This window comes from Acanthaster planci, unplaced genomic scaffold (genome assembly GCF_054643075.1).
Source record: "Acanthaster planci isolate LZ-2023a unplaced genomic scaffold, COTS_SCS Contig1, whole genome shotgun sequence".
Lineage (NCBI taxonomy): Eukaryota > Metazoa > Echinodermata > Asteroidea > Valvatida > Acanthasteridae > Acanthaster > Acanthaster planci.
This window is the reverse complement of record NW_028257625.1, coordinates 72,840-97,946: the sequence shown is the minus strand read 5'-3', so window position 1 is coordinate 97,946 and position 25,107 is coordinate 72,840. Positions and strand designations below refer to the sequence as shown.

Below are 25,107 nucleotides of genomic sequence, written 5' to 3'. Positions count from 1 at the left end.
TATTATAGGAACAGGGTGCTAATGGTAAAGAACCCCCTCCCTTGAACATTCGTGGGAGAGGAACGGATGTCGGACCCTACAGTTCTGGGCGTAGCAAAGAGGCTATATCGTAACCACACGTGCCAAGCCGATAGGCCCAAGTCCATTTAAAATTTAACTGCTTGTGTTGATATTAATTAGACCCTGCTTGATAGTACTCATGCCGATCATTGCCGATGCATGCATGTGAAGGTAAAATTCAGACTGACATATTTCACACAAATACAGATTAATACTGATCAATTTAGAAAGGAATTGCTGTGAAAGATGAGGCCTACTTTGTTAAGCTATGGAGTTATATGAGGCTTGGGCCTACATTATTAACTTTAGATTATTATACTCTGTTGTGGAGAACGTACGGCAGAAGAAAAACAAAAGAGGGGAACGAGGACTCTAAAATAAGGGCAAAGGATGGCAAAGGAACTAATTTCAAATGACATTTAATCATAAACTTAAACCAGTAAAACAATACCTTAAAGCAAAGTGAATCTAGTGGTTTTCTGCAACTTAAACTTCTCATGGAAAACACCGTAAATTTGGACAAGCAAAAGCATAAAAGCAAATATATTTACATTAGCACAGCTAAGCACAGTTATACAATGAAAATTAGCCAGCCGGCAAAAACATGTTAACGGACAAAGAGGCAAATTATATTCGACCAAGCATAATCAGCTTAACAAGCCCAAAACAAGGACAAAATAAGGCCCTGCCCAGTCAGTGCCATGGCTAAAAGAGCTCTGTCGGCGGGCCAAGCACCTCCACACCCCACACCAGAACAGCCCAGCTCTCTACAGTATATAGCTCTCTTATACTCTGTTATTATACTCAGTCTCTGTATATTGACTTTATTTTTCCATTTAGGGTGTAGCCATGGAAGAAAAAAAAACAATACAAAGGCCCTAAAAAGGCGAAACGGAACAAAACAATATAACAAATAATACAACGGAACAGGACAGAAAAAAATTGAAACAAGAACAAAACAGGGAAAAAAAAGAGTAGTAGAAAAGATGAACTGCTGTACATGTGTAACTTCCTGACAGTCATGATTATCTTGGAGATATGCGTGTCCAAATCATCTTTAACTTAAGCAATTAAAAACATGCCAAAATATTGTCAACAATTTCCATGCACCGTAGGCCTAGTTATTTCTTCAAACAAAACGCCTGTGGTATGCTAAGTTTAAGTGGCACTTGTATGAAATTCTTGACCAGTTAAGCTTCAACTTTTTGAATATTTGATTTAGTGTATTTGCAAAGGAGCAGCAGTACAGTTGAATCAAACATATATTTACATGTATCTGCTAATCCATGAAAACTCTAACTGTAGGATGTTTGTGTTTCTGAAGAAACCAAAAATATTCACTTTGTCCTTGTACTGCTGCCATGCTATTAAAGAAACCAGAAGCTGAAAACTATTTTTGCAGTCGATGTTAATTATAACAATTCTTTGTCTTTTGCTTTGAGGCAGGCTTGACAACTCTTGATAAAACTTCAGGTGCTGTACTGATGTGATGACGTTCCAGGATGGTCATCAACCTCTGAAGGTTGTCACGCATGCCATGAACAGCTCGACCTGTCCGGTTGAACTCTGTGTGGATAAGCTCTCCCCCTTGTTAATTATGAAAGTCAAAGCCCACCTTGAATCTTTGAAGCTGCTCAGTGGCATGGTCCTCAAGCAAGTGCAGCTTGAGTGTGATGTTTTCATCCTTGAGCAACTGCCGGTATGCATACATGAAGTCTCTGATGGTGATGTCTGTAGCTTTGGGGAACAAATAAGAATAAAGCATTAAAGGCTCTGAAAAATAGTACTTTTTCGGGTTATGAGTACAGTACCTGTTCAACGGATGTCATCTTCCTCAAATGTATTCTGCATGGTTGATGGCGTGATACACACCTGCAAATTTCACAAAACAACTTTGTGAAATTACTCCCGCAAGTTGATGCCTTACGAAGCAGCTGCGTCTGCACTGCTACAGGGACATTGTCTAAATTTCTCAGATGGGCTTCAACCTTTTGTCATGGAACAGATATCAGTCCCTCTATTACTTCAAGCCGCAAATTTAGAATTAAGACAGTAATTGAAATTGTGACTTACATTGAGGGTATCTTCGGGGAAAGGCAAAAAATTACGTGGCTAACCCCAATAAAAAATTGAAACAAAAAGTGAACTGTATTGCAATGTTATGATGCATTTTAAGACAACACACGCAGTGATCATGTGGGTACAGTACATGTAATCATTCATTACCTTGCCACTCTCTTGGAGGTGGTTGTCCACAGAGGACTTTCCCTCATGCCTGTCTGTAGATTCAGAAAGTTGACTATGTACATGTACGTGTAGGTCAGGCCTACTGTTGCTGCGTCTGTCTCCTGTAACGTAAATACACACATACACTGTACATGTACATGTAGAAAGGAATTACAGATGACCCAAAAAAGTGAAGTGATCCGAGATTTTCAAACAAAGCCACTTGATTTGATTTGATATAGATGATTTGATACCTCTATGCACAGGCATTTCCATGTACATGTATCTTGATTGTTGTCATTATTGTGCTAGTTACATGTTGTTCGATTTCTTGTCTCAATTGAAGGGCTTCATTTGTTGCGTGCCGATGGTCTGCAGCTTGCTCATCTGCTGACTGGGTTGTTCTGAAGAATATGGAGAGGTAGTTCCTCCCTGATTTCTTCAAGACATTCACATTTCTGGGTAAGCTACTTTTGGATCAGTTCCTGCCATTTGGCTTCGGCAATAACTTGTTCCTGAAACGAGTTGGGAAGGCCTCTTCCACTATTTTATGCTCTGCCTAATTATGACACAACTGATGGTCAGGCTTGTGACATGAATGCTCAAATGCATCAAAGAGTTTCTTGTGGACACCAAGCGAGACGTGGAGACTAGGCACAACCACCTGTAAAATGACAAAGCAAAGAGAGAATAAAATTTATGTTTCTGAAACAAAGTAACTCGACCAACTCTAGATATTTAGCTTTATGTTGAGCCGACACTGATACGTCAAAACCGTTTCTTAGTTACAGAATTACCTCCCGGCAAAGAATGACTAGACTAATCAGATATAAGTTTTGTGCTCCCAGTTCCCTAAAAATCACTATTTTAAACTTACATGCTCAATTTCAGTGAGCATCATTGACTCATGAACCACACTGAAAGAAACCTCTTTGGCTCTGTGTTTTCCCCCATGGTCTGCATGAAATGCCTTCAGATTGGCAGTAATAGAAGCCAGTGTTCCAGCTTAGCATGGACCTTGCTCGTAGTCCTGCTTGTCGGCGTGGCAATAGATGCAGCAGTATCTTGCTATGAAGATAAGAGGTACACCTGTTAATTATGCATTTACTGTGCTACTCACAAATATCAATATTGCCAATTTTGCAACATGAACCCATCATTTCATCCACTGATTCCATACAGCTTTGCAAGGAGCTCATAGTCCCCATAGCAGAATAATCTCACTGCTCGGTCCCTAGAGAAAGCATATCACAAACTTTACTTCATAAAGAGGTGTGTGTTAGTATTTTGTTACACAGTACATGAGATCAATTTCATGTATCTTTGCCCAATTGAAATGTGTGTGATTACTTTTAAAGACAAATCTTCAGCATTCCTACTGCCATTTTAGAGTTGCCAATTGAGCAATCTGGTCCATTACTTGGGGGAGAGTGTGCTGTAGGTTTTGAAGAGAATCATTTAAACCCACCAAAGTCAGGTGGCCTGTAGTGGGTATCCGATATTAACAAATATGGCATACATATTCCCATAGCAAAGTGTTACTAAAACTGAAGCTGATTCTCTGTATAGTTCCCAGCACATCAGTAGTCTAAGTACTTTGCTGAACGTCAGCTTTATTTGTAGTAAATTGACACTTATGACACACTTTGCTAGGGAAGGACATCATGTTTGTTGATGTTTGGTATCCACTATCATGTAGGCCATGGGAATCTGTCTGAAGTACACCTGTGGATTGTGGAAACGAGCAGTCTTGTGTTTATTTATTGTACTTAGTTGTGACTCACGTTAACTCCAGCTACTTGTAGATACCCAGTAGACTCGACTTTTGTACGTGTATATACCTTCATGTACACTGACTGGACTTGACCGGAGTAATTATGTTCAACTTACTACTTGAGTCACAGTCTTATACTTACTGGCCTGGATTTACAAAGTGTAGTGACTCATTATAACTGTGGATGAAGTTACATGTAACTCGTAGACTCAATGAAGTAATTTGTTTTTTGGATCTCCTTTGTATTCCGACAGTGTAAGAAGCAGGCTCAAGAGATAAGTGAGTTCCATTTAAGACCCAAGTGAAAGCAACTCAGATGTGACAAGGAACAAGAACAGTGGATGGAGAAAACAGCAGGTAGAGAAGCTATCACTTTTCAGTCATGTTTGCCATCTGTTTAGAAATGAATTTTGCTGGTACGTTTGGCCATGGAATTTTCCAAGGTCTAAAAGTTCTGATGTGCTCTTATTAAAGGCAGTGGATATGTAGCCATTATCGGCAAATTTAATTAAAGTGTATTTTGTCAGCTACAAGTAGACAGTGCCCCCTTTGAATGAGTAAACCTATAAAGGTTATTCTACACTGCCCTCTAGAGTTGTGATAATGGAATTCCATGGGAGACGACCGCGCATGCGCAGACCAGATTGCGATTGCAATTTTGAGCAGACAGTCGAACATTTGAGTTCGTCCAGTCAGAGATTTTGACTTGGTGTTTTATTACGGGATTTACGGTCCCTTTTACCCGAGCCAGATAGTCAAGGGTGTTGAACATGATAAGGAACCCAGGGGTGCCGATGGCGACCCCAAAGTGAAAGAAAAACAGAATGAAAACGCCAAACAAAACGTGAGTTCACATGGCAAGAAACTCACTGGTACTGGCAGTGTTCCCACTGCTTGGTAAGCTCCGTGCATATCGAAGACACGCTGAAGAAATCAAGCACTGAAGAAGCAGCCAATAAGTTGAACGAGAACTTGAGTCTCTTAACGTCAAATGTTTTGCAGTTGACTGATGAAGTCGGTAAACTGAAGATTGCAGAAGAAGAACAGTGGGAGTACACACAAGTTCGGGAATATGAAGAGGACTACTTTTGTCCTCGTGATGATTATGACACCTGCGGCGCCGGCTGGCACATGGCGGATGAATACGATGGTGACCGCCATTCGGTTTCGCAAAGCATGACCTGTGACCTCGATGACTCACAAGGCACTAGCGATGTACACAAACAACGTGAACGTCAGGAGCGTGAAACTGAAAGGCATGACAGCGACCATGCTGGCGATTGTGACCAATTTTCTTCACTAGGGACAAGCGAAGACCCAAACGTATCTAAATACGATAGATTTTTAAGTGAACTGAACATAGTGGACCAGGAAGAAACCGGACCGCCTATTGCTGAGCTGCTGGAAAAAGGGATGAACAAAATGTTCACTTCTGGGATGGAATACGACTTGTTAAAGTTAACCACATCGGCAATTTTACGCCCAAAAAACTGCACGGCACTTACTGCTGTCAAGGTGGATGAAGTTGTGTGGAACCTACTGAAAGGCCCAACCAAGAAGTTGATGAGAGACTTCAAGTGGTGCATGCGGCTGTGGTTAAGGCCGCTTGTAACCTCGCTAAATTGGTTGACAAAATGCAGAACAGCCTCGCAGTTGATAAGTTTCAACCGGAATTCCAAGATACAGGAACACGTTGGGTGGATGATTTGACCACGATGGCCATGTCTAGTTTGGCTATGCTGGGTCATGCTTACCATGGCCTTTGCCTCCGTAGGCGTGAATTACACAAACCAGAGGTTGCATGGAAGTACAACAACCTGTTTTCCACAGATGTTCCACACAACAACTACCTCCATGGGGGAAAGGACAATGTTGAAAAGGTCATCGAAGACGTAAAACAAAGCAGCCAGCTTCGACTTGGTGGCAAACCATACCCCAAGGGTCCGAGGCGACAGTACTCGGGCCATTTTGATGGATATAGCTACCATTGGGGACCATCTAGGTTTGGCCCCATCTGTCCAGGCGTGGCGCCATGTATCGGGGAAGACCCCAGTACTGCCCCTCTCCCAAGGGAAGAGGCACCATGAGAGGAGCTTCTAGTCGTGGCAGTGCCCGGAGCTCAGCACCCAGAGGTGAGGTAGGCTACCCCCAAGATTTGACTTCTTGTGATGCTGCCTTAATTAATTTTAAAGCCACTCAATTTGAAGCAGGAAGACTGAAACACTTTGTAGCACAGTGGCAAGAGATCACTTCAGATAAAGAGACTTTCGAAACGGTCACAGGCTGCACTATTGAGTTTGAACATGTTGTTCCCTAACAGGTTGGCAAACCTACATCAAAATTCAGTGTCAAGAAGAAAAAATTGTGGACGCCGAGATTAAACACTTGTTAGAAAAACAAGTTCTTGAGGAAATCTCTCATGTTGATGGGGAATATCTCTCCACAATTTTCCTTGTGCCAAAGAAAAATGGAACATTCAGGTTAATTCTAAACCTCAAAAACTTCAACATCCATGTTAATTATATCCATTTAAAGATGGACACCTTTGACGTAGTGCTGAAGTTGCTGTCGCCAGGCAGTTTGATGGCCTCAATCGATTTAAAGGATGCTTATTACAGTGTTTCGGTGCATGAAGATTTCAGAAAATTCCTCAGATTTATCTGGGATGGCAAAGTGTTTCAGTTTACCTGCTTACCAAATGGGCTTTCCTGTGCCCCTCGTAAATATACAAAAATGATGAAGCAGGGCAGGGAGAGAGAGGCTTTTCTGGATGATATGCTGGTTGTAGCCAATACGCAGAGGGAATTGCAAGCCTCAGTTTCATATGTCGTGCAGACTCTGCAGCAATTAGGATTTGCCATAAATTGGGATAAATCAGTTCTCCATCCCTGTAAACGGCTAATCCACTTGGGTTTTGAGATTGACTCGGATTCAATGACTTTAGCATTACCTACAGAAAAAGTAGATAACATCCAAAGGCTGTGTAAAGCCATGATTCAGAAAAATGCAGACACAATACGCAATGCAGCGAAGATCATTGGAAGTTTTGTGGCATGTTTTCCAGCTGTGCCTTTTGGCTCCTTACACTATAGAAACTTGGAATTTGCAAAAGTTGCAGCTTTGGTATCGAGCAAAGGTAACTTTGATGTACAGATGACAATTACTGACTTGATGAAACTGGATCTCAAGTGGTGGTTGAACAGCAGAACAGGTCAAAGGAAACCGATTGCACAAATAAACCCAGAAATAACATTGACGTCAGATGTGTCTTTGGAAGGCTGGGGTGGAACTTGTGGAGACAGTAGAACTGGGGGGGAGATGGACTGAGACAGAAAAATTGAATCACATTAACTATCTCGAGCTCTTAGGAGCCATTTTTGTCTTGAAGTCGTACAAGACGGCAATCGCTGGAAAACATGTCCACTTATTGTGTGACAATACTACTGCAACCACACCATAACCCTCAAAGAGCCCCGGGGGGGCAGAATCTGCCCCCATTGATTTTTCTTAAATCATCTTTAAGATTATTTGTGCGTATTAATACTTCATGACAATTTTTTCCAATGTTTTAGCTTCATTTTGACCCCGAATTTATGAAAATCGGACGTAGCGTTCTCTTTCAGCGATGAATTTTAGAAGGCATGGTGCAGCGTGATGTGAAATTTACCATGACTTTGTACACAGCAGTACACCGTACATGTACATACATGTAGGACAGAGTGGTATCCTACCATGAATAATAGATTAGTTAAAATTATGCAAAGACTTAATTAATTTACAGTGCAGTGCTCTCTCCCAGTTCAAAGTATGGAAAGGTCGTAGCACTATCGGATCACACCCTTGAGTGGTCAAGTTTGTCAAAGCAGATTTCAATTTGAGGCCACCTTTACCTAGATACTCAAACACGTGGGATGTTGCAGTGCTTTTAAGATTCTTGCAGTCATGGTCCCCAGTTAGGCAGATATCACTGAAGCAATTAACTCTCAAAGTGGTGCCACTGATAGTGTTGCTTGTAGCTGTAAGAGCTCAGACTTTGTCAGTCTTGGATCTGAAGTACATGACGAAGTCCAAGTCAAACTTTTGTTTTCAGATTGGAGCAGCAGATCTAAAACAGTCTAGACCAGGATACAGCCCACCTCCAGTGGAGTTGCTGGCCTATCCAGTAGACAGACGCCTCTGTGTCTGTAAAGGTTTGGATGAGTACATAACCGTACTGCCCCTTTACGAAAAGGTGAATCACAGCTCTTGATCAGCTATGCAAAGCCTCACAATCGAGTGACATCATCTACAGTTGGCACATGGATTAAGGTGTCCATGGCAGGCATCGACACATCAGTTTACATGGCCCGCAGTGTGCAACAAGCATTAAAAGCGGGGAGAAACATTACACAAATTATGAAGACTGCAGGTTGGTCGAATGCAGGTACATTTGCACGTTTTTATGAGAAGCGAGTGGCACCTGAATCAGCTATGGGGGAACATGTCTTAGCAGGAGTACACAAATGAGGGAGTGCTGGCTAGTAGACATCGTACACTCATGGTTTTTGTGCCATTTTAAGTTTAAGGTTTTAATGATGACAGTGGTTTTAAGTGGCAAAGGTTTCGCCTCTGAATGATAGTTTTATAATTCTTGTGTACCCAGTTAGTTAGAGCACATTTTCTTGTTTACTGAAGTTGTTCCTACTTACTATCTTTCCCTCACCATGTGAATGGAACTGCTTGTATTGTACTCCCCTGTGTTGGTGTTGCAGGTTGTTTATCTTTTATAACTATAAGGGTTAAGTTCCAGAACTTACTGGATTAAACCAAACAGAAGTAAGTGAAGGAAAAGACTTTGTCTTTGCTTTAATTTATTTGCATTCAGGGTGTGCTTTTTATTACAGTACAGTTCCAGTTAGCTTTAAGTTTCGTTTAATTTTTCAATTAAATTCAGACTATATTCCCAGTTCATTCAGTGGTCCTGTTGATAGCGTGGACATCTTGAGATTGCTTCCATCTTGAGATGGGTTCCACGCACAGCTGTCATCCTTTTTTCCCCCAAATACTAAGAAGTTTCTTTTTTGTTATTGTAAATTGACTTCAACATTAATTACAGAGTATTAAATCCTCTTTCTGATTCGTGGCTCTGGAGGTTTTTTTTGTTTTGGAAAAAGTGAGAAATTGCAAAATGGTGTGATTGCCACTTTGTGAACACAAAATCACAATGACTATGTTGCCACAGAACTAGACAAAGATTTGTTGTGGTAAGAATTTCTAAGTCCCCAAAACAGAAACTGCACATGTTATTCTGGCAAAAGTCCTTTCAGTGACATTTGCCAGTGATGGCTTAATATCCACTGCCTTTTGTTAAAGAGCCTACTTGAAATCTCAAATCACATAGCTGCCATCTTTGCAGTGTGAGAACAGAAAACAGTCACTTGGTACCATCTTCTGTTCGTACATGTGTCATCTGATTGAGACAGACCTTGCCTTGAGCCTTGATAGAGTAAGGCAATAGCAGCCTGGTTGGTCACCTGCCTGTGGGCTCATCTTCTGGCAACACTTCCCTGATAGCAGTGTGGTTGGTCCCCTGTGGGCTCATCTTCTGGCATCACTGCTCTGATAGAATAAGGTGATAGCAGAGTGGTTGATCCCTTGTCTTTTGGCTCATGTTGTGGCATCACTGCCCTTGTCTTTTGGCTCATGTTGTTGCATCACTGCCCTGATAGAGTAAGGCGATAGCAGCGTGGTTGGTCCCTTTCCTGTGGGCTCACCTTCTGGCATCACTGCCCTGATGGAGTAAGGTGATCGCAGCGTGGTTGGTCCCTTGCCTGTGGGCTCATCTCCTGGCATCACTGCTCTGATAGAGTAAGGTGATAGCAGTATGGTTGGTCCCCTGTCTGTGGGCTCATCTTCTGGCATCACTGATCTGATGGAGTAAGGTGAAAGAGTAAGGTGATAGCAGCGTGGTTGGTCCCATGCCTGTGGGCTCATCTTCTGGCATCACTGCCCTGACAGAGTAAGGCAATAGCAGTGTGGTTGGTTCCCCGCCCATGGGTGCATTGGTCCTTGCAGCAGTTTGCTTTTGCCTATCAGTTCCTGTACCAATTAGAACCCACCCAGCCTGTTACTCCCTGCACTGCTAAGCACTGTTTTCTGGATGTATTGGCAACGTAATATAATAGGCCTGTGCCTGGTACCCAGCATAAAAAAACAGATAAAAACCTGGTTCCATTTTTTCAGGCCGGGTACCTGTAAAAAAAATAAAATTGTAAATAAGTTATGAACAAACATCCATCATTCCGAAGGGCAGACTTGCTGAAAAATCACTGTGCCGGTGAAAACCTGATCCCGTGGTCATACATGAAACCTCAGTTCGGAGATCAACAGCTACTTTTGTTATCCACTTCTCCCATTGTACTGTAGTCATTTTACTAGTTCACAAGAGCGAAAAAAACCCACTAAAATCCACGGGCAATAGGTCACTCACTATGTGTGATTTCAAATACTTCTTTAGATTGAACAGTCATAACCTTTGCATCTAATGTCTGCTTAGTCAAAATGACTTTTAGAGTTTCAATTTTTTTGTTAATTGATCGAAAAGTGAAAGCTTTTCCCCCTACTTTCGGATCGCACGACATTAACATGCAAATTCGTTGCGAACTCAACTACACAGGTGCAGCATAAATGTATGTGACGTAATAGGTTTGTCAACTGTGCGGCATGGGGGAGGGTACCATTGATAGCTCACTGTACAGTTAATTTCTACTTTTTAATTCGTTGGAATTCTTATTTTGGATCAAATTTTCTTAAAATTAAGAAATTCTTCATTAGAAAAGCAACTTTTTGCAATGGTTCTGGCTGAAATGGATTTTTTGCATGGTTACTTTTTATTTGTGGAGACGTTTTTGTCTTGATCCTAAACCGATCCAGAACTAGGAAGGGTGTCATCGTCTCTTTCGTTGATCGATCCTGTGAGTCCAAATATAAAAGCTTAGATTTTGAAAAAAAATTGAGGTATCTCCAAAACACAAAGGAAAGATGTTTTCTATATGTACAAAAGCATTTCAAATATAAGTATTTTTTCATTACAGTCGGCCAATCAAAAGTCACTTGTCGAAGTACTTATACATTAAAATTTCAACAACTCATACCTCAGGGGAATGGACTTATCAAAAAAAATTATTTATTAAACCACTTTATCGTGGTACCTTGGTGTGGCAAAACTGTGGTATTGCTTGGTCTTGTTTACAAGGTGAAGCGCTGCACATACCGGTAGTCTTATTTTTTTTCTCTCACATGACCTTTCCTTTTGCGGTCACATGGCCGCTGCCGTATCAGTGATTGGACTGCCTGAAGGGGACTACAATTGGGTCCGTGTTAGCAATCAGGTTATAGCTTCAGTAGCTTGAAAGCCAGGATTTGTTGCAGTTTAAGGTAAAGTTGGTTTATGCAACACGCATACAACTGGTCCCCATGAGAAAAGAAATGCACTTGACAGTGATGACTCCTTTTAACCCATGACATAGCGGTACGTACCAAGGTACTGATCTGGTCCACACGTGACACGACCAGCGCTCACCATTTGTGCACGTGCATTCTGCGTCTACGTGGTCATGCAGCATCCGGGACATTTCCTTTGAGCGGTTGCTGGTGCATAAGTGGTTTGCAGCTCTGTGCTTTGTTTTGATTTTCCTCGTGAGAATTTTTTTTTGTTTCATATACCCACAAAAAGACAATTTGTAACCTGAAGGTAACAATTTCGTTTGATAAAAAGGTAGGAGAGATTAACTTCAACGTTTAAAACAATGTGCTGCTTGTTTCCTATGTACGGAAAAGAGCCTTATTTCAGGCACATGGTCCACCGGGGTTGCACACAATGCCATGTGTTATTAAGTGATCTCTTTTCCGGGTTCCCATGTTGACAAAAAACGGGTACCCGTATCCAGAAATACCTGGATATGCACACCCTATAATATAATACGAAAGAATATAGTTACAGTATACAGAGTACAGTTGCAAAGGCAGATGGGGGGCCTAGCCCCCACCCCCAAAAAGAGCCAGAGAATTTTAAAACAGAAAAATTTAAATGTAATTTTTGTTGGTTTTATTTTAGTTATCTTTCCTCAAATGTATTCTCAACCCCAGAGGGGCCATAAAAGGCTACATGATCTAAAAAATGTTAAAAGGTGAGCCCCTTCAAAAAAGACAAGTTTGCTGCCCCTCCACTCTGAATATTTGCTGCTGGATGTTCCCTTCGGTTGACACCTTTGCTTATTTTGTGCCTTTTATCCTGTGACATTGATATAGCTAAAGGTTATCATTCTTTGTCTTTTTTGTTGATTTTTTCTGTTGTCAGATGTGCCTGTGTTGAAAGCTGGCGAAGATATCCTGCATCGTGGTGTTAGTGGATTGACCAGGGATGAAATCTCCAAATTTGAAGATGCAGGCTACGTCATGAATGATGGCAGGTAAGAGTGTCTTTTGGCTAGTAAACAATAAATATGCACATCATAAGAAAGAAAGCATCAACATTTGGGGGGAAGACCCTAAACTTGAAGGTACAGTCCATCAATTGTCAGTTGTGCATTATGTTGGAACCTTTAACCACTTCCTGCTGGGGACTCCGGAATTGGAGCCGTATGGTTTATATGCGTGGCCTGGGTCTCCAAACTCGGACAAAGGAAACAGGGCCCTGTAACAAAAGACCGTACTCCAAACAAAAGACCAGGCTGCTGGGAATTATTGACATTTTTCACTTTCAAATGTGGTGATAATCCAGCCTTGTTTTGAAACCATATACCAGGGTTTGGGGCATTGAGAGCAAGCGGATTACCACTGGGACAAAAGCGCTCCACCACCGCAGTGATGAGCCACACAGCACTGCTGCACGCTAATCTGGCCCCTATTGAAAAGAGGTCAGCAGTGCACTGAGCCAGGTTCGTGAACAAAAGAAAGTTGCATAACACCACAAAATCTGGGCTCTTTTTACAAGGCTGCAGGCCTGGCTGAAATACTTGGGCGTCAATGAAAGTCACCTGTCTTATTAGAGTAGTGCCTAAAGATTACTTTGTGCGGCTATAAACGACCTTTAAATGAAATGTTGAAGTTTTGAAGGATTTTGAAAACGGAAAAAATAATAGTCATGCCGGCTCAGCATCATCAACATTGAAAAATGTCTCGGTGTGAAATGGGTAACCCCCCTTCGACATTATAGCGGAGATATATATTTTTTTATTTTGACACCCATTTGTACAAATTAAACATACTGTTCTTGCACAGCGCCAATATTTCCAAGATCGGTCAGCTAGAGTTGAATGCATTTTCCCCTTTGGAGCTCAATGCACCCGGGCTGGCGCGCATGTAGCCTTGAACTTCAAATGACTGTAACAACAAAACCAGACGCCAGATTGACCTCAAACTTCAAGTTTGTAATGACAAGGAGTGGAATGTGTGCACCCTCCCCACCCTCTGGCAGCTGTGAGATGGTGGGCTAAAATAACCGGGCTCTTTGAGGGTTCAGACCAGAAAATTACTCAAATTGAAGAAAGGACGCCGTAGAATAAATCTGAGTTTTAGCTCAGTGCATTTTCTGAGCAAAAAAATATTTTGCAATACAATATTTTTTCGATTTTGATTTCAGATCAAAAGTTGCTGTCTTATTTGAATTGCACCCGAATTCAGCATCTGGGACACATGTTAATGTTCAGTTGAATGCAGCTATGTGATGTCACGCACTGAACCACCAAATTAGAGTAATCGCGCACGCGCACTTGTCAGAGCAGTTTCCATAAATGGCCTCCTGCATTGTTTATTTCAAAATAATAACTTGGAAAAATAATTTGGCAGGGAGTGTCCCACAAAGCGAAGTATGCTTTTCATTAATGATTTCATCAGTTGTGATTCTATACTGCCCTCTGGAGGGAGATATGGAATTCCATGTATACGTTGCGCATGCGCCAGATTACGTTTGTTGCCTGATCGGGTAAAATATCTCTCATAAGATTTTCGCTGTAAATCTTGAATTATTTAAACTCCTTTGGAGTTGAACCCGAATCTTTGACGGATTATGCCTTAAACTCAGAAGGCAAAAATGGCACAAGACCGTGGCGCTGTCACATCAAAAGAAAGGGATAGAAGAAACCCCAATGTGGAAAAATCCGAAATCAAAAGTCCTGCCAAGAGTGCAGCTCTGTGTGATGCGAGCACCAGTGCTATGCGTTCTGGGCATGTATGACTGGAACAAGCGAAACAGAAATGTAACATGTCGACTTCTCGTACAAACTCAAGCTCGAAGAGAACGAGTGACAAGGACAAAAGTGTTCTAACAACAATGATGAATGAGCTAAAAAAGCTGATGGCAGAGTTACAGTACATGAACTCAAAAAACAGAAGGAAAATCCCAGTCTTTATAGTCCCATGAATTGGTATGATGCAGAGCACTACGAGTACCCTTATGAGCAAAAATATGTTCCCTGCGCTACGGAAGGTTATGCACCTTCCATGACAGAACAAGATGGCGGTGCCTATTTCGGCAAAAGCAACAATGAAGCCGATGAACCTCCTGCCAAAAAAGAGGAAATCAGTGGCGGAGGCACTCCCCGATACTGACAATGTCGGTGCTGAAGGTAAAGACGTGAAGATGTCGCAGCCACCAGGCAAGTTCGACAAACTCCTTAAGAAGTTTCATAAGGATCAAGAAAAGATCACCGATCCAGTCGAACCAAGTTTAGCAACCGTAGTGAACAACATGTTCACATCTGGCATGGATTATGACCAGTTCAAAACTATGACTTCTGAAGTAGGGCAGCCTGAAAATTGCAAGGAACTACAGCAAGTGTGAGCTAATGAACTCATTTGGAATTTCTTGTCTCTGAGCCAAACAAAAAGTTTGACTAGTGAATACAAGTGGTACAAATTGCTATGGCCAAATCTGCCTTGAGCATCGTCCAGATGGTAGACACCTTGGGCAAACAGGATTCGATCAATGACCTGGATAAGTTACATGTAACTGACCTTGGCATGAATGGCCTTGCCATGTTAGGCAATAGTTTCCACAATCTGTGCCTGAGGAGATGTGAACTGCACAAGCCCCAAGTGGCATGGAAATATGGCCATCTCTTTTCAGCCAACGTTACTCACAACCAGTTCCTTTATGGGGATAGTGTTGAAAAGCTGATCAAGGACATAGGAAATATAAATCAGGTGTAGAGTCAGCTGAAGCCTAGCACAAGACCACGATTCACTCCACCCTTTACAGGAGGCAGGGCAAGAGGTGGCCTGGTTTATTATTGTCTGTGTGGACCTGGGTACTTGTATCCATATGCCAGGGCTCATCGATATGCACCTGTGAGGTGGCAGCCACAATCGTATTCCATGTCAGGTTACCGATGAGTGCCTTCATATGCATCCACACCTATACATGAAGGCAAATCAGGACAATCCTCGAGCTCAACTGTTACCAAAGGTGAGGTAGTGATAGGCCTACACCTACATGTAAATTTGTGGCAGGAAACCTGAAACAATTCATCCAAAATTGGAAGGAAATAACATCAGATGAGGACATTTTGCCAACAGTTGCAGGCTGCACCATTCCTTTCAGAAATGATACTGTCCCAACACAAACCGGAAATGTTCAGATATCCAGATTTTAAAAATCACATTAAGTGATGGAGAAGAGATATACAAGTTATGGAGAAACAGGTGCTTGAATTGGCAAGCTCAGAGCAAGGAGAGTTTATATGTCCTGTCTTTCTTGTCCCAAACAAGAATGGAACAATTCGTTAATTTGAAAGAATTCAATCGGAATGTTCAGTACTGTCATTTCAAAATGGAAACTCTGACAGCAGCATGGGGGGCATTGAATCTCATAACACCAGGATGCCTGATGGCATCAATATATCTCAAAGATGCTTACTGTGGTGTCCCAATTCATGAGTGCTTCAGAAAATACCTCTTGTTCATTTGGACTGGACAGCTTTAGCAGTTTACCTGTTTGCCTACTGGCTTGTCATGTGCCCCGAGAAAATATACCAAGCCAGTATATTTTACACTACGTAGATGGGGCACAATATAACTGGGTTTTTTTATGATACAGAGTACATTGGTTGTTGCTGATGCAGCTTTGCTTGATTCTATGCAACAGGTTTTAACAATGTTGCAAACTTTGGGCTTTACAATCAATTTTGAAAAATCAGTACTACAACCCACAACCAGGATTACCTGCTTGGGATTTGAAAAAGATTCAGAATTTATGATGGTTACCTTACCTGAAGAAAAAAAACACCCAAAATTGTTTCGTAAGCTAAGAATCTGCTGCAGAAATCTGAGGACTCTATACGCAACATGGCTAAAGTCATTTGTAGTGCAGTAGCCTGTTTCACAGCTGTACAGCTACATGTAAGCCCTCTGCTTTATCGAAATCTCGAAAACGGGACAGAATGAAAGGTACCGGTAATTTTGAACATTTCATGGCCGTAACAGCCACAATGAAACAAGAACTGCAATGGTGGATAGATTATACATACTCACAAAGCAAGGTTATAAACACCCAAAACCCAGAAGTAAGCATTATGTTGGATGCTTCATTAGAAGCTTGGGGTGGCTTATGTCTTAATGAATCAACCGGTGGTTGATGGAATGAGGAAGAAAAGGAATGTCATATTAATTACCTTGAATTACTGGGAGTCTTTTATGCTTTACAGTCTTTCCAAGACAAATTTGTTGATACATGTAAACATTAGCAGCTCTTAATGGATAATTCAACAGCTGTTGCTTAGTTAACCATATGGGAGGAAAGCAATCTTACCTCAAAGATATAACCAAAACTTGGTGGTCTTGGTGTCTTACCAACAGTATTATCGAAATCACACAACCCTGGTGCCAATAATGTAGTTGCTGATTTTGAAAGTAGGTATTTTAATGATAGATGCGAATGATCCCTGGATAATCATGTTTTTCATAACCTTACTCAGACTTTGGTCCAATGGACATTGACCTCTTTGCTTCTTGATTGAATGCAAAGTGCCAACGGTATGTTGCTTGGCGAAGGGACCCTGACGCTGAATTTATTGACCCTTTCTTGCGTTCATGGTCAGAATGTCATGCATATATCCCCCCCTTTCACCTTGATCGGCAGATGCCTACAAAAGTAATGGTGCGACCAAGGGTCGGCGTGTATGGTAGCACCACTGTGGCCAACCCAGCTATGGTTTGTTCCCTTCCTGGAACTGCTTGACAAGGAGCCTGTGCAGCTACCACAAGTCAATCTCCTAACCTTGCGATTCAGTCAGAAGCTTCATCCTCTACGAGAAACATTGATACTGATAGCAGGACATGTATTGGGAAAACACTCAGACAATCTAACATTTCAGAGAGAACTTCAGAAATCATGCTCAGTGCCTGGAAATCAGGGACTCATAAACAGTACGGTGTTTACATCTGCAAATGGAACAACTTTTGCACTGAAAGGCACTTTCATTGTGTTGAAACCCTCCGTGGAGTGAGCATGACTCACTCTGAGCCGCAATCACATGATTTATATCACATGAGAAAAATCCAACGCAGCAGCTGGCCCACACTTCCTGACTTCGCAAGTTGGACCCAGCGACTCCTTTAAGGAGGGGTTTCATCCTCCAGGTCAGTTTGGTATTGCCAAATGTTTGGTGGGAAGATACCCAGTCCCCAGCACTCCCATATGTTTGTGTCCCCCTTGTGACAGTGTAGCAAGCCACTGTGGAGTGATTTCACTGCCCTGAATGACTGCCAGAGCCCAGGATTGAATGCCTCCTGGCTCTCCACTCAGTGTAAACGAGTCTGGAGCAAGGTTTATTGCCCTTCTAGGATTTCCTGGGAGGATATACTATAAGAGACCGGGTCCGACCCATGGGTGATAAGATTCTTGAGGGCATTCATGGGATATAGCTGATTTGCTTTACATATTGTGGGGCATGTCTCCAGTGAGGTATTTATCTCTTAAAGATTTGACCTCGAAGATGGCCTCTCTTGTAGCCATACTGTTGGTGGCTAGAGCTCAAAAATTTCAGTCTTTTAGACTTGAATAATATGACTCAGAGCAAATCAGCATATTCATTCACTGTTGCAACAGCCGATCTTAAACAAAGCAGACCGGGCTATCCCCCTTTGCCTTAGGGCATATTTAGTCAACAGGGGTTTTTGTGTGCACAGGGCCATGTCCGAATATTTCACCAGGAATAATGCCTCATCGCCAAGGAGAAACAACGCTTTTCATCAGCTTTGTGTGACCACACAAAGCCATGACATTTTCAACACTTTGCTCATTGGGTGAAGACTACATGTATGTTGAGTAAGGCTGGTACCGATACATCAAAGTACACAGCACAGTGTCAGATCAGCTTCATCCTCAAAAGCACTAAAAAGCAGGAGTCTCTTTGGATGATATCCTAAGCACAGTAGGTTGGAGTAGTGTGCATCTACATGTACTTGTGCTAAATACTATAACATGACATGGCCACAAAGATCCTTAGCTCTTAAATGAGGTAGAAATACAGCATCAATGGCCTATCAAGCTTAATGTTACTTCATCACAGTAAAGGACTTTGTAGTCAACTACAAGTCATTACCAATGGTTTGGTTTCTCTTACTGAATTCAAGAAGTTGATGATTTCATGTTAAACAAAAAGAAAAAAAAAAGAAAGTTGCAGGCTTAGGGCTTACAGTCAGAACAAATTGGTTTATGTTTACAAACATGTATAAGTGTCGATTCAAACGTTGTGCTCAGAAGTTGGGCTTGTATCACCGAACATGTACAATGTTATGACAATAAATCAAAGAGTTTTTTCACTTGTTTGGAGCTGATTGATTACTTCTGTCTACTTGGATCCATGGCCCAGAGTATTTAGCTTTGAAGTCCTATGGATTCCCTATCGCCCTCCAGAGGGCAGTATAGAATTAAAGAATTAAACGAGACATACATGTACATAGAAGTTGAAGTTTGATTGTAGTTTTATGCTGCTGTCAGGAGGCTCTACTAGGAATTACATGCCCACCATCCCACCCTAAGTCTACGTTATATGATTTTCTCATGATGGTAAAAATCTTGGATCTGACATTAACACAGTAAACAGTCTATAGTAAAGATTGCGGTAACACCATGTATTTATCTCTTCTTTGAGTATGTGTGGTTCTGAGAAGAACCGGGGAATAACTCGACGTTTCGAACAGTGTACTCTGTCCGTCTTCAGGAGACTGCAGGATTCTAACTGGGAGTGGAGCTTATATGGTGTAGAGAGGGATCCAGATGTAGGGATTAGCTCAGTGAGGCGTTAAGGCGGGAACAGTGATGGCGGGAACAATGGATGCTGCACTGGATCCTGGGGCTGCATGCCCTGTGTGTGTGTTTACCGGAGCGTGTCAGTTGGAGTTGGCAGTGGGAGAGTGAATAGCTGGGTGCCAAGGGGTATAGAAGACCCATAGGCTGACTGAGGGGGAAACCTAACTAGGGAGTCCTAGGGTATAGGAGACCCATTGGACTGGGATGTGAGGATGGGGCGCCAGATATCGCTGATGCTGAAGCTGATGTCTTGAGGAACTGTGTCGTGCTTGATGATTTCCATGGCTTCTCTAATGCGGCGGGGATACCATCCTTCGATGCTGGTGATAAGTTCAGCTTGGCTCCTCTCTTCTATACCCCTTGGCACCCAGCTATTCACTCTCCCACTGCCAACTCCAACTGACACGCTCCGGTAAACACACACACAGGGCATGCAGCCCCAGGATCCAGTGCAGCATCCATTGTTCCCGCCATCACTGTTCCCGCCTTAACGCCTCACCGAGCTAATCCCTACATCTGGATCCCTCTCTACACCATATAAGCTCCACTCCCAGTTAGACGGACAGAGTACACTGTTCGAAACGTCGAGTTATTCCCCAGTTCTTCTCAGAACCACACATACTCAAAGAAGAGATAAAAACATGGTGTTACCGCAATCTTTACTATAGATCTAGTTTCTTTCACCACGAAAACCTTTAAGTCTTATACAGTAAACAGTCCTTGAACACAACTATACAAAATAGTGTACATGGTAGGGTTTGGTACATTTTCCTGAACCAGACCCACGGATTTGTTAAAGTCTGGCTTGGTGCATGCGTAACGTATACCCATGTAATTCCTAATATTGCCCCCAGAGAGCGGCATAGACCTACAATCAAATTTCAACACCTAAGTACATGTAGGTCTCATTTAATTTTTCCCTGCGAGGCAGTACGAATTTTTACTCGCATGGTGGCTGGAGCAGACTATTCTGTTGAGTCTGTTTCATTTTTCAGGGTTGCGAAGCCCTGAGTCCGTCCTAAAGGTATATTAATGCTTTAGTGGTTGTCCCCTAGCCTCTACAGCTCTTACAAACCACCAAAAACCACCAAAAGTGCATCACAGTACCGTGGGGGGCCGTTTTCCCAGGCTATCCCAATTTGAGGGGGGACTCGCCACACGCCAGCCAAGCCATACCACCACCACCACACCCCCCAACAAAAATAAAACTTCAAAGACAGCTGAAAGAGGCCTCTGACAAGTTCCAGACAGCTGTCACTGATAAAAAACATTCTACTGCCTGCCCCGGGTACCGTTTTGTAAACAACCCATTAGATTGTACACAGCACACAGTCCTATGGGAATTGGCTAGAGGCTGGCTCAAGGCCGGCTGGATTTTTTTCATTTTTTCTGGCTCGGGGAGGCCCTGGCTGTAAAGTGACTAAACCAGATTTTTCAGCATGTACAGGGGTAGGATATGATAAGTAGTCTTTGCATTTGGACGAAAAAAAAAATTAAACGTTAATTAGCTCCAATGGACTCGCCAAAAGAGGCCGCTCCCTCTTCCCAGGGTTTTAATTAAAACCTACAAATGATGGACTGTACCTGTAATATTTAGAATCCAATAGCAAATATGGAGTCAGATTAAACGAGTGTTTCCTCCTAGATATTTTAAGCATTTGCTGCCGGGTGGTTTAAAAAATGCAGTGCACACACATGTAATCGGGACTTTTCCAAGATTTTCAGTTTTCAAAAGTCTTCAAAAATTCATTTCAAATAATGGACATTTACACCCACACAAATTACTGTCTGGTGGCCACTCTAGTCTGACAGACAAAATTTATTGACACCCGAGTATTTCAGCCAGGCCTGCATCCTTGTTAAATGAGCCCAGATTGTGCGGTGTTATATAACTTTCTTTTGTTCAGGAACCTGGCACAGTGCACTGCTGACCTCTTTTCAGTAGGGGCCAGATTAGCGTGCAGCGGTGCTGTGTGGCTCATTGCTGTAGTGGTGGAGCGCTTTTGTCCCCGGTGGTCATCCACTCGCTCTAAATGCCCCACACCGTGGTATACTGTTCCAAAACAGGATTATCTTCACTATTAAATGTCGGTAATGTCCAGTAGCCTGGTCTTTTGTTACAAGGCCCAGCTCCCTTTGTCCCATTTCGGGTTCCCTGGCTCCGTGTATAAAGCCTATGTGCTTGAAAACGGGTCCCCTGGCAGCAAGTGGTTAACAGCCCCCTCAATTGTTACAGTAGCTCTGATATGAAGGTTTGGTCAATTTTTAGTGTAAAAGGACATATACATGTATTCTGTTTGTGACTTTTTTATCAGAAACATCTGTTTCTCATGCAGCTGTACTACAATTTTTCTGTGATTGATTTCTTCCCCAGACATTGTCGTTCGGAAGCTGTGCACATGCCCATTCAAGGAGAACCAGATCTATGAAGCTTCTGAGGACGTCCTTGCCTGCTTCAACGAGAGAAGCAAGATGGAGGGACAGTATCCTGTGGGACTTCCCAGAGATGATTCCCGAGAACGTCAAGGAGATGTCAGTCCTCGCCTCCTTCACTGAGGAAGATTTCCACAGCAGGATCTCAAGCAGTGGTTCACACAGGCAAGGAAAAAGGAAAAGACTGCTTCCTCGCTTCTGCCTTACAGTGACGTTAATCTGTGCTGGGGTGGGGGTGGGTGGGTGTGCTGGACACTAGTGGGCACTGGGCATGGTACAATGTACGCATAATATACCCCTCCCATTTTAGCCATTGGGAAATTTGAATAAAACCTCCAAGTCTGCCTTTTTGTCACTGTCCAAAACTGAATCAGTAATAGTGCATCCTCCAAAAAGTGCAGGGGGGGGGTATCTGGTCGAACCTCATAAACGAGGGCACTGTTGATACAACTTTGCTTCATTAAAAGGACAGTTTTTGGTCCCAATGTCTTTGTTCGTCATTGTTTTCATTCCTGATAATATAAGGTTCCTATGAATACAAGGCAATCTGCAGATGAAAAACCTCTTATTAACAAGGTCTGACTGTAACGCCCGCTCCTTAGATTTATGCCCCAGCCACCCTATGAGCAAGTCTTTGTGCGTTTGTATATTAGGAGGAAAGAGTCCCATACATGAGCATCACTTGACATCATGTGCTCAAACCCTATGAGGCCGGTCTAAGAAATTTAAAGTATTGTCTAATTAAATGCTGCAATATTTTTGCTGCTAAATTTGAATATTCAGGGTGTGTTATTACTTTCCGATGGCTGATTTAACACACAGGGAAAAAATAGTGATGTCCGTGTATGGAACTCATTCCATGTCAGTGATAACTTTCATCTAAATTCATGACTGAAAAGGTATTTTCCTATTAAAGTTAAAATAAACAGTTGGACGGATTGCATTTCTTCAACCATTCCAAATGATTTCATCATGGTACAATTACTCTCATATTTAGATAGATAGATATAGATAGATATTTCTTACTTTATAAACATTTTGGGGGAGTCGGGTTGGTGTGGTGTTTCTTTCCTTATCTTCCACCTCAGCGGCCTGTGTTCGAATCCCACCTAGGCCCATAACCTCTAAAAACTAAAGATTTATTTTCCCTTCATTACAATTCATAATCATCCTGCTGATTGTGTGTTGAATGAATAGTAATAAATAACAGTAAACTCTTAATGGCAGCCATGTACATGTATAAGTAATCTCTATTGGATGATTTTCAATGGACCATTATCGTCAACTGTGGAGCGTGTGAGGAGATATGTTGCACTTTTTTATATGTAAGATGGGGCTAGTGTCAAGTTTTTAGAGGTGGGAAGAAAAAGGCAGATAAATGTTCAAGGGGAAAATCAAGGAATCAAGTAGAGACTGAAAACCCAATCCACAAATCAGCTCGGACAAGATTTGATTCTGGGTTGCTGAGGTGGAAGGTGAAGAAAGTATCACCGTGCCAACCTGTCTCCCCAAAATAAAATAAACTCCTAACTTCATCACTATACCTTACTTTAAAAACTATATGTATTTGTTGTGTCAGTGCTAAAAGGTCCCTTCTGAAAAACTGCATTAAATGGTCCTTATTGGAAAATACTATTTATTTTAAACATGAAATTGGATGAGAAAATTTGTTTAAATTTAAATATGTTGGCCCTAAAAACTAGTTTGATAAATACAATTAAAACGCATGTTGTCTTTTCAATACAGCATTATCTTCGTGCTCAGAGTAAGGCCCTAAGAGTTTTCAAAAATTTTATTTTTGCTGTAATGACCTTTTAGCACTGACCAGACGGATATGTGCCATAAAACAGTCCCCGTTTAAAAAGACTACAGCCTAGTGTGCTAGGAATTCGCATGCTTTTTAAAATGGAGAGTGTACTGCAAATTTCACATCTTCCCTTTTCCCATTCAGACAATCAAAATACCAATTCTGTACCCATCAACACTGATCAGCTCACCAATTTCCATTCCAAACCTCACTGTTAAAAGTTTTTTTTATCACCCCACGGAAATGGTTTCCATGTGCCCTTGTATTCTCCTAATGTCTTTTAATTAGCCTTTCCAACTGTAATTATCATAAACATTCTAAATCAGAAATTTGCTTGGTTTTCAAATTTTAGCTTACTGTGGAAATACGCCTTTTCCAGGTATATTTTAATATCAAAATTATTGTTTTCAGAACCATTTCAATTTTACTTGGGCTTTTTATGAAATAAATGTTTCAACTGACAGAACTGTTTAAATTCTGTTTGTGAAAATGTAGTACTTTGCCACTTGGCCCATTCTCAATCATGTTACACTGCCAGAGTTACATCCGTTCCCATCTTTTTACACTGCAGTCTAATCCTAAGCCCTGCCAGTCTCAAACATCTTCCAAGCAGTCTCAAACATCTTCCAAGCTCCTTATATAAAGTTCCCTCTTGGAGCCTTTTCAGTCCTGATCCTATAAGAATTATAATAAACCCACTAGCAATATGGAACATTAAGAAGCTATGTCCTTCAACCCCATGGGATCCTTAGAGCTCTAATACTGATAGTCCCAAGCCCTCAGCCGTCCACTCTACCCTTCCTCTCAGCTCTCAGACTTCCAGCCCCTAGGACTTCCACCCTTGCCCATCTCCAGTACAGAGTTTGGCTGAAAAATATTCTAAGTCCAAACAATGGAAGGTTTAACATTTAGAAACGAGCACATTTCTTCAAGAAAGTGCCGTGGCATAGCGGTTAAGGACACTAGCTGCAATGCACAAGGACCTGGGTTCAATCCCAGGTGGGCATGCACAATTTTGTTAAAAAACTTAGTAAAAAAAAAAAAAAAAAAAAAAAAACCTCCTTTTCCGGGGACCCCGGGGAATTGAACCGGGATCCCCTGGCCTGGCAGCCAGCTCGCTAACCACCAGGCCAATTGCTTCTTGATAAATAAGAATTCGGAACTTATATTTAAAGGTTAGTATTGCGCAATTTAGAAAAAGGTCAGAGGACACAGGTCATCTGCATATATTTAAATAAGCAAAATTTGAATATGCAAACACGGAAGAGACAGCATACCAATGAGGGTAGAAATGGATTGCTAAATACCGACTTTGATGTATTTCAGTTTAATATAACTGTGCGTCAATCAAGTGGGTAAGCACTTCTATACAAACTGCTTCAAAATTACATGTATTCATTTTGATATTATGTACAAGTATCCGTCAAAAAAAATCAATTGGTGAAAAAGAAACTTTTAACTATGATGGAAATAATAAACAAACCTCATGTTCGAGCTACTTGTGATTTGGAATAT

General features: G+C 41.8%; 1 protein-coding gene and 1 pseudogene across 2 annotated transcripts; one reads left to right on the top strand and one right to left on the bottom strand.

The window, feature by feature from the left end:
• Positions 1-1,345: 1,345 nt before the first annotated feature.
• On the bottom strand, positions 1,346-3,184 carry LOC147795614 (uncharacterized; annotated as a pseudogene).
• LOC110980681 (NKAP-like protein) lies at positions 1,623-24,067 on the top strand. 2 transcript variants are annotated; one of them, XM_087131518.1, is made up of 6 exons: positions 1,623-1,759; positions 2,633-2,748; positions 3,263-3,369; positions 4,315-4,417; positions 12,399-12,510; positions 21,727-24,067. In XM_087131518.1, the coding sequence occupies exons 4-6, from the start codon at positions 4,402-4,404 to the stop codon at positions 21,779-21,781; spliced, it is 183 nt and encodes a 60-aa protein (XP_086987644.1). In that variant the 5' UTR covers positions 1,623-1,759; positions 2,633-2,748; positions 3,263-3,369; positions 4,315-4,401; the 3' UTR covers positions 21,782-24,067. The 2 variants fall into 2 exon arrangements, with proteins under 2 accessions (XP_086987644.1, XP_086987645.1); XM_087131519.1 differs by lacking the exon at positions 3,263-3,369.
• Positions 24,068-25,107: the final 1,040 nt, after the last annotated feature.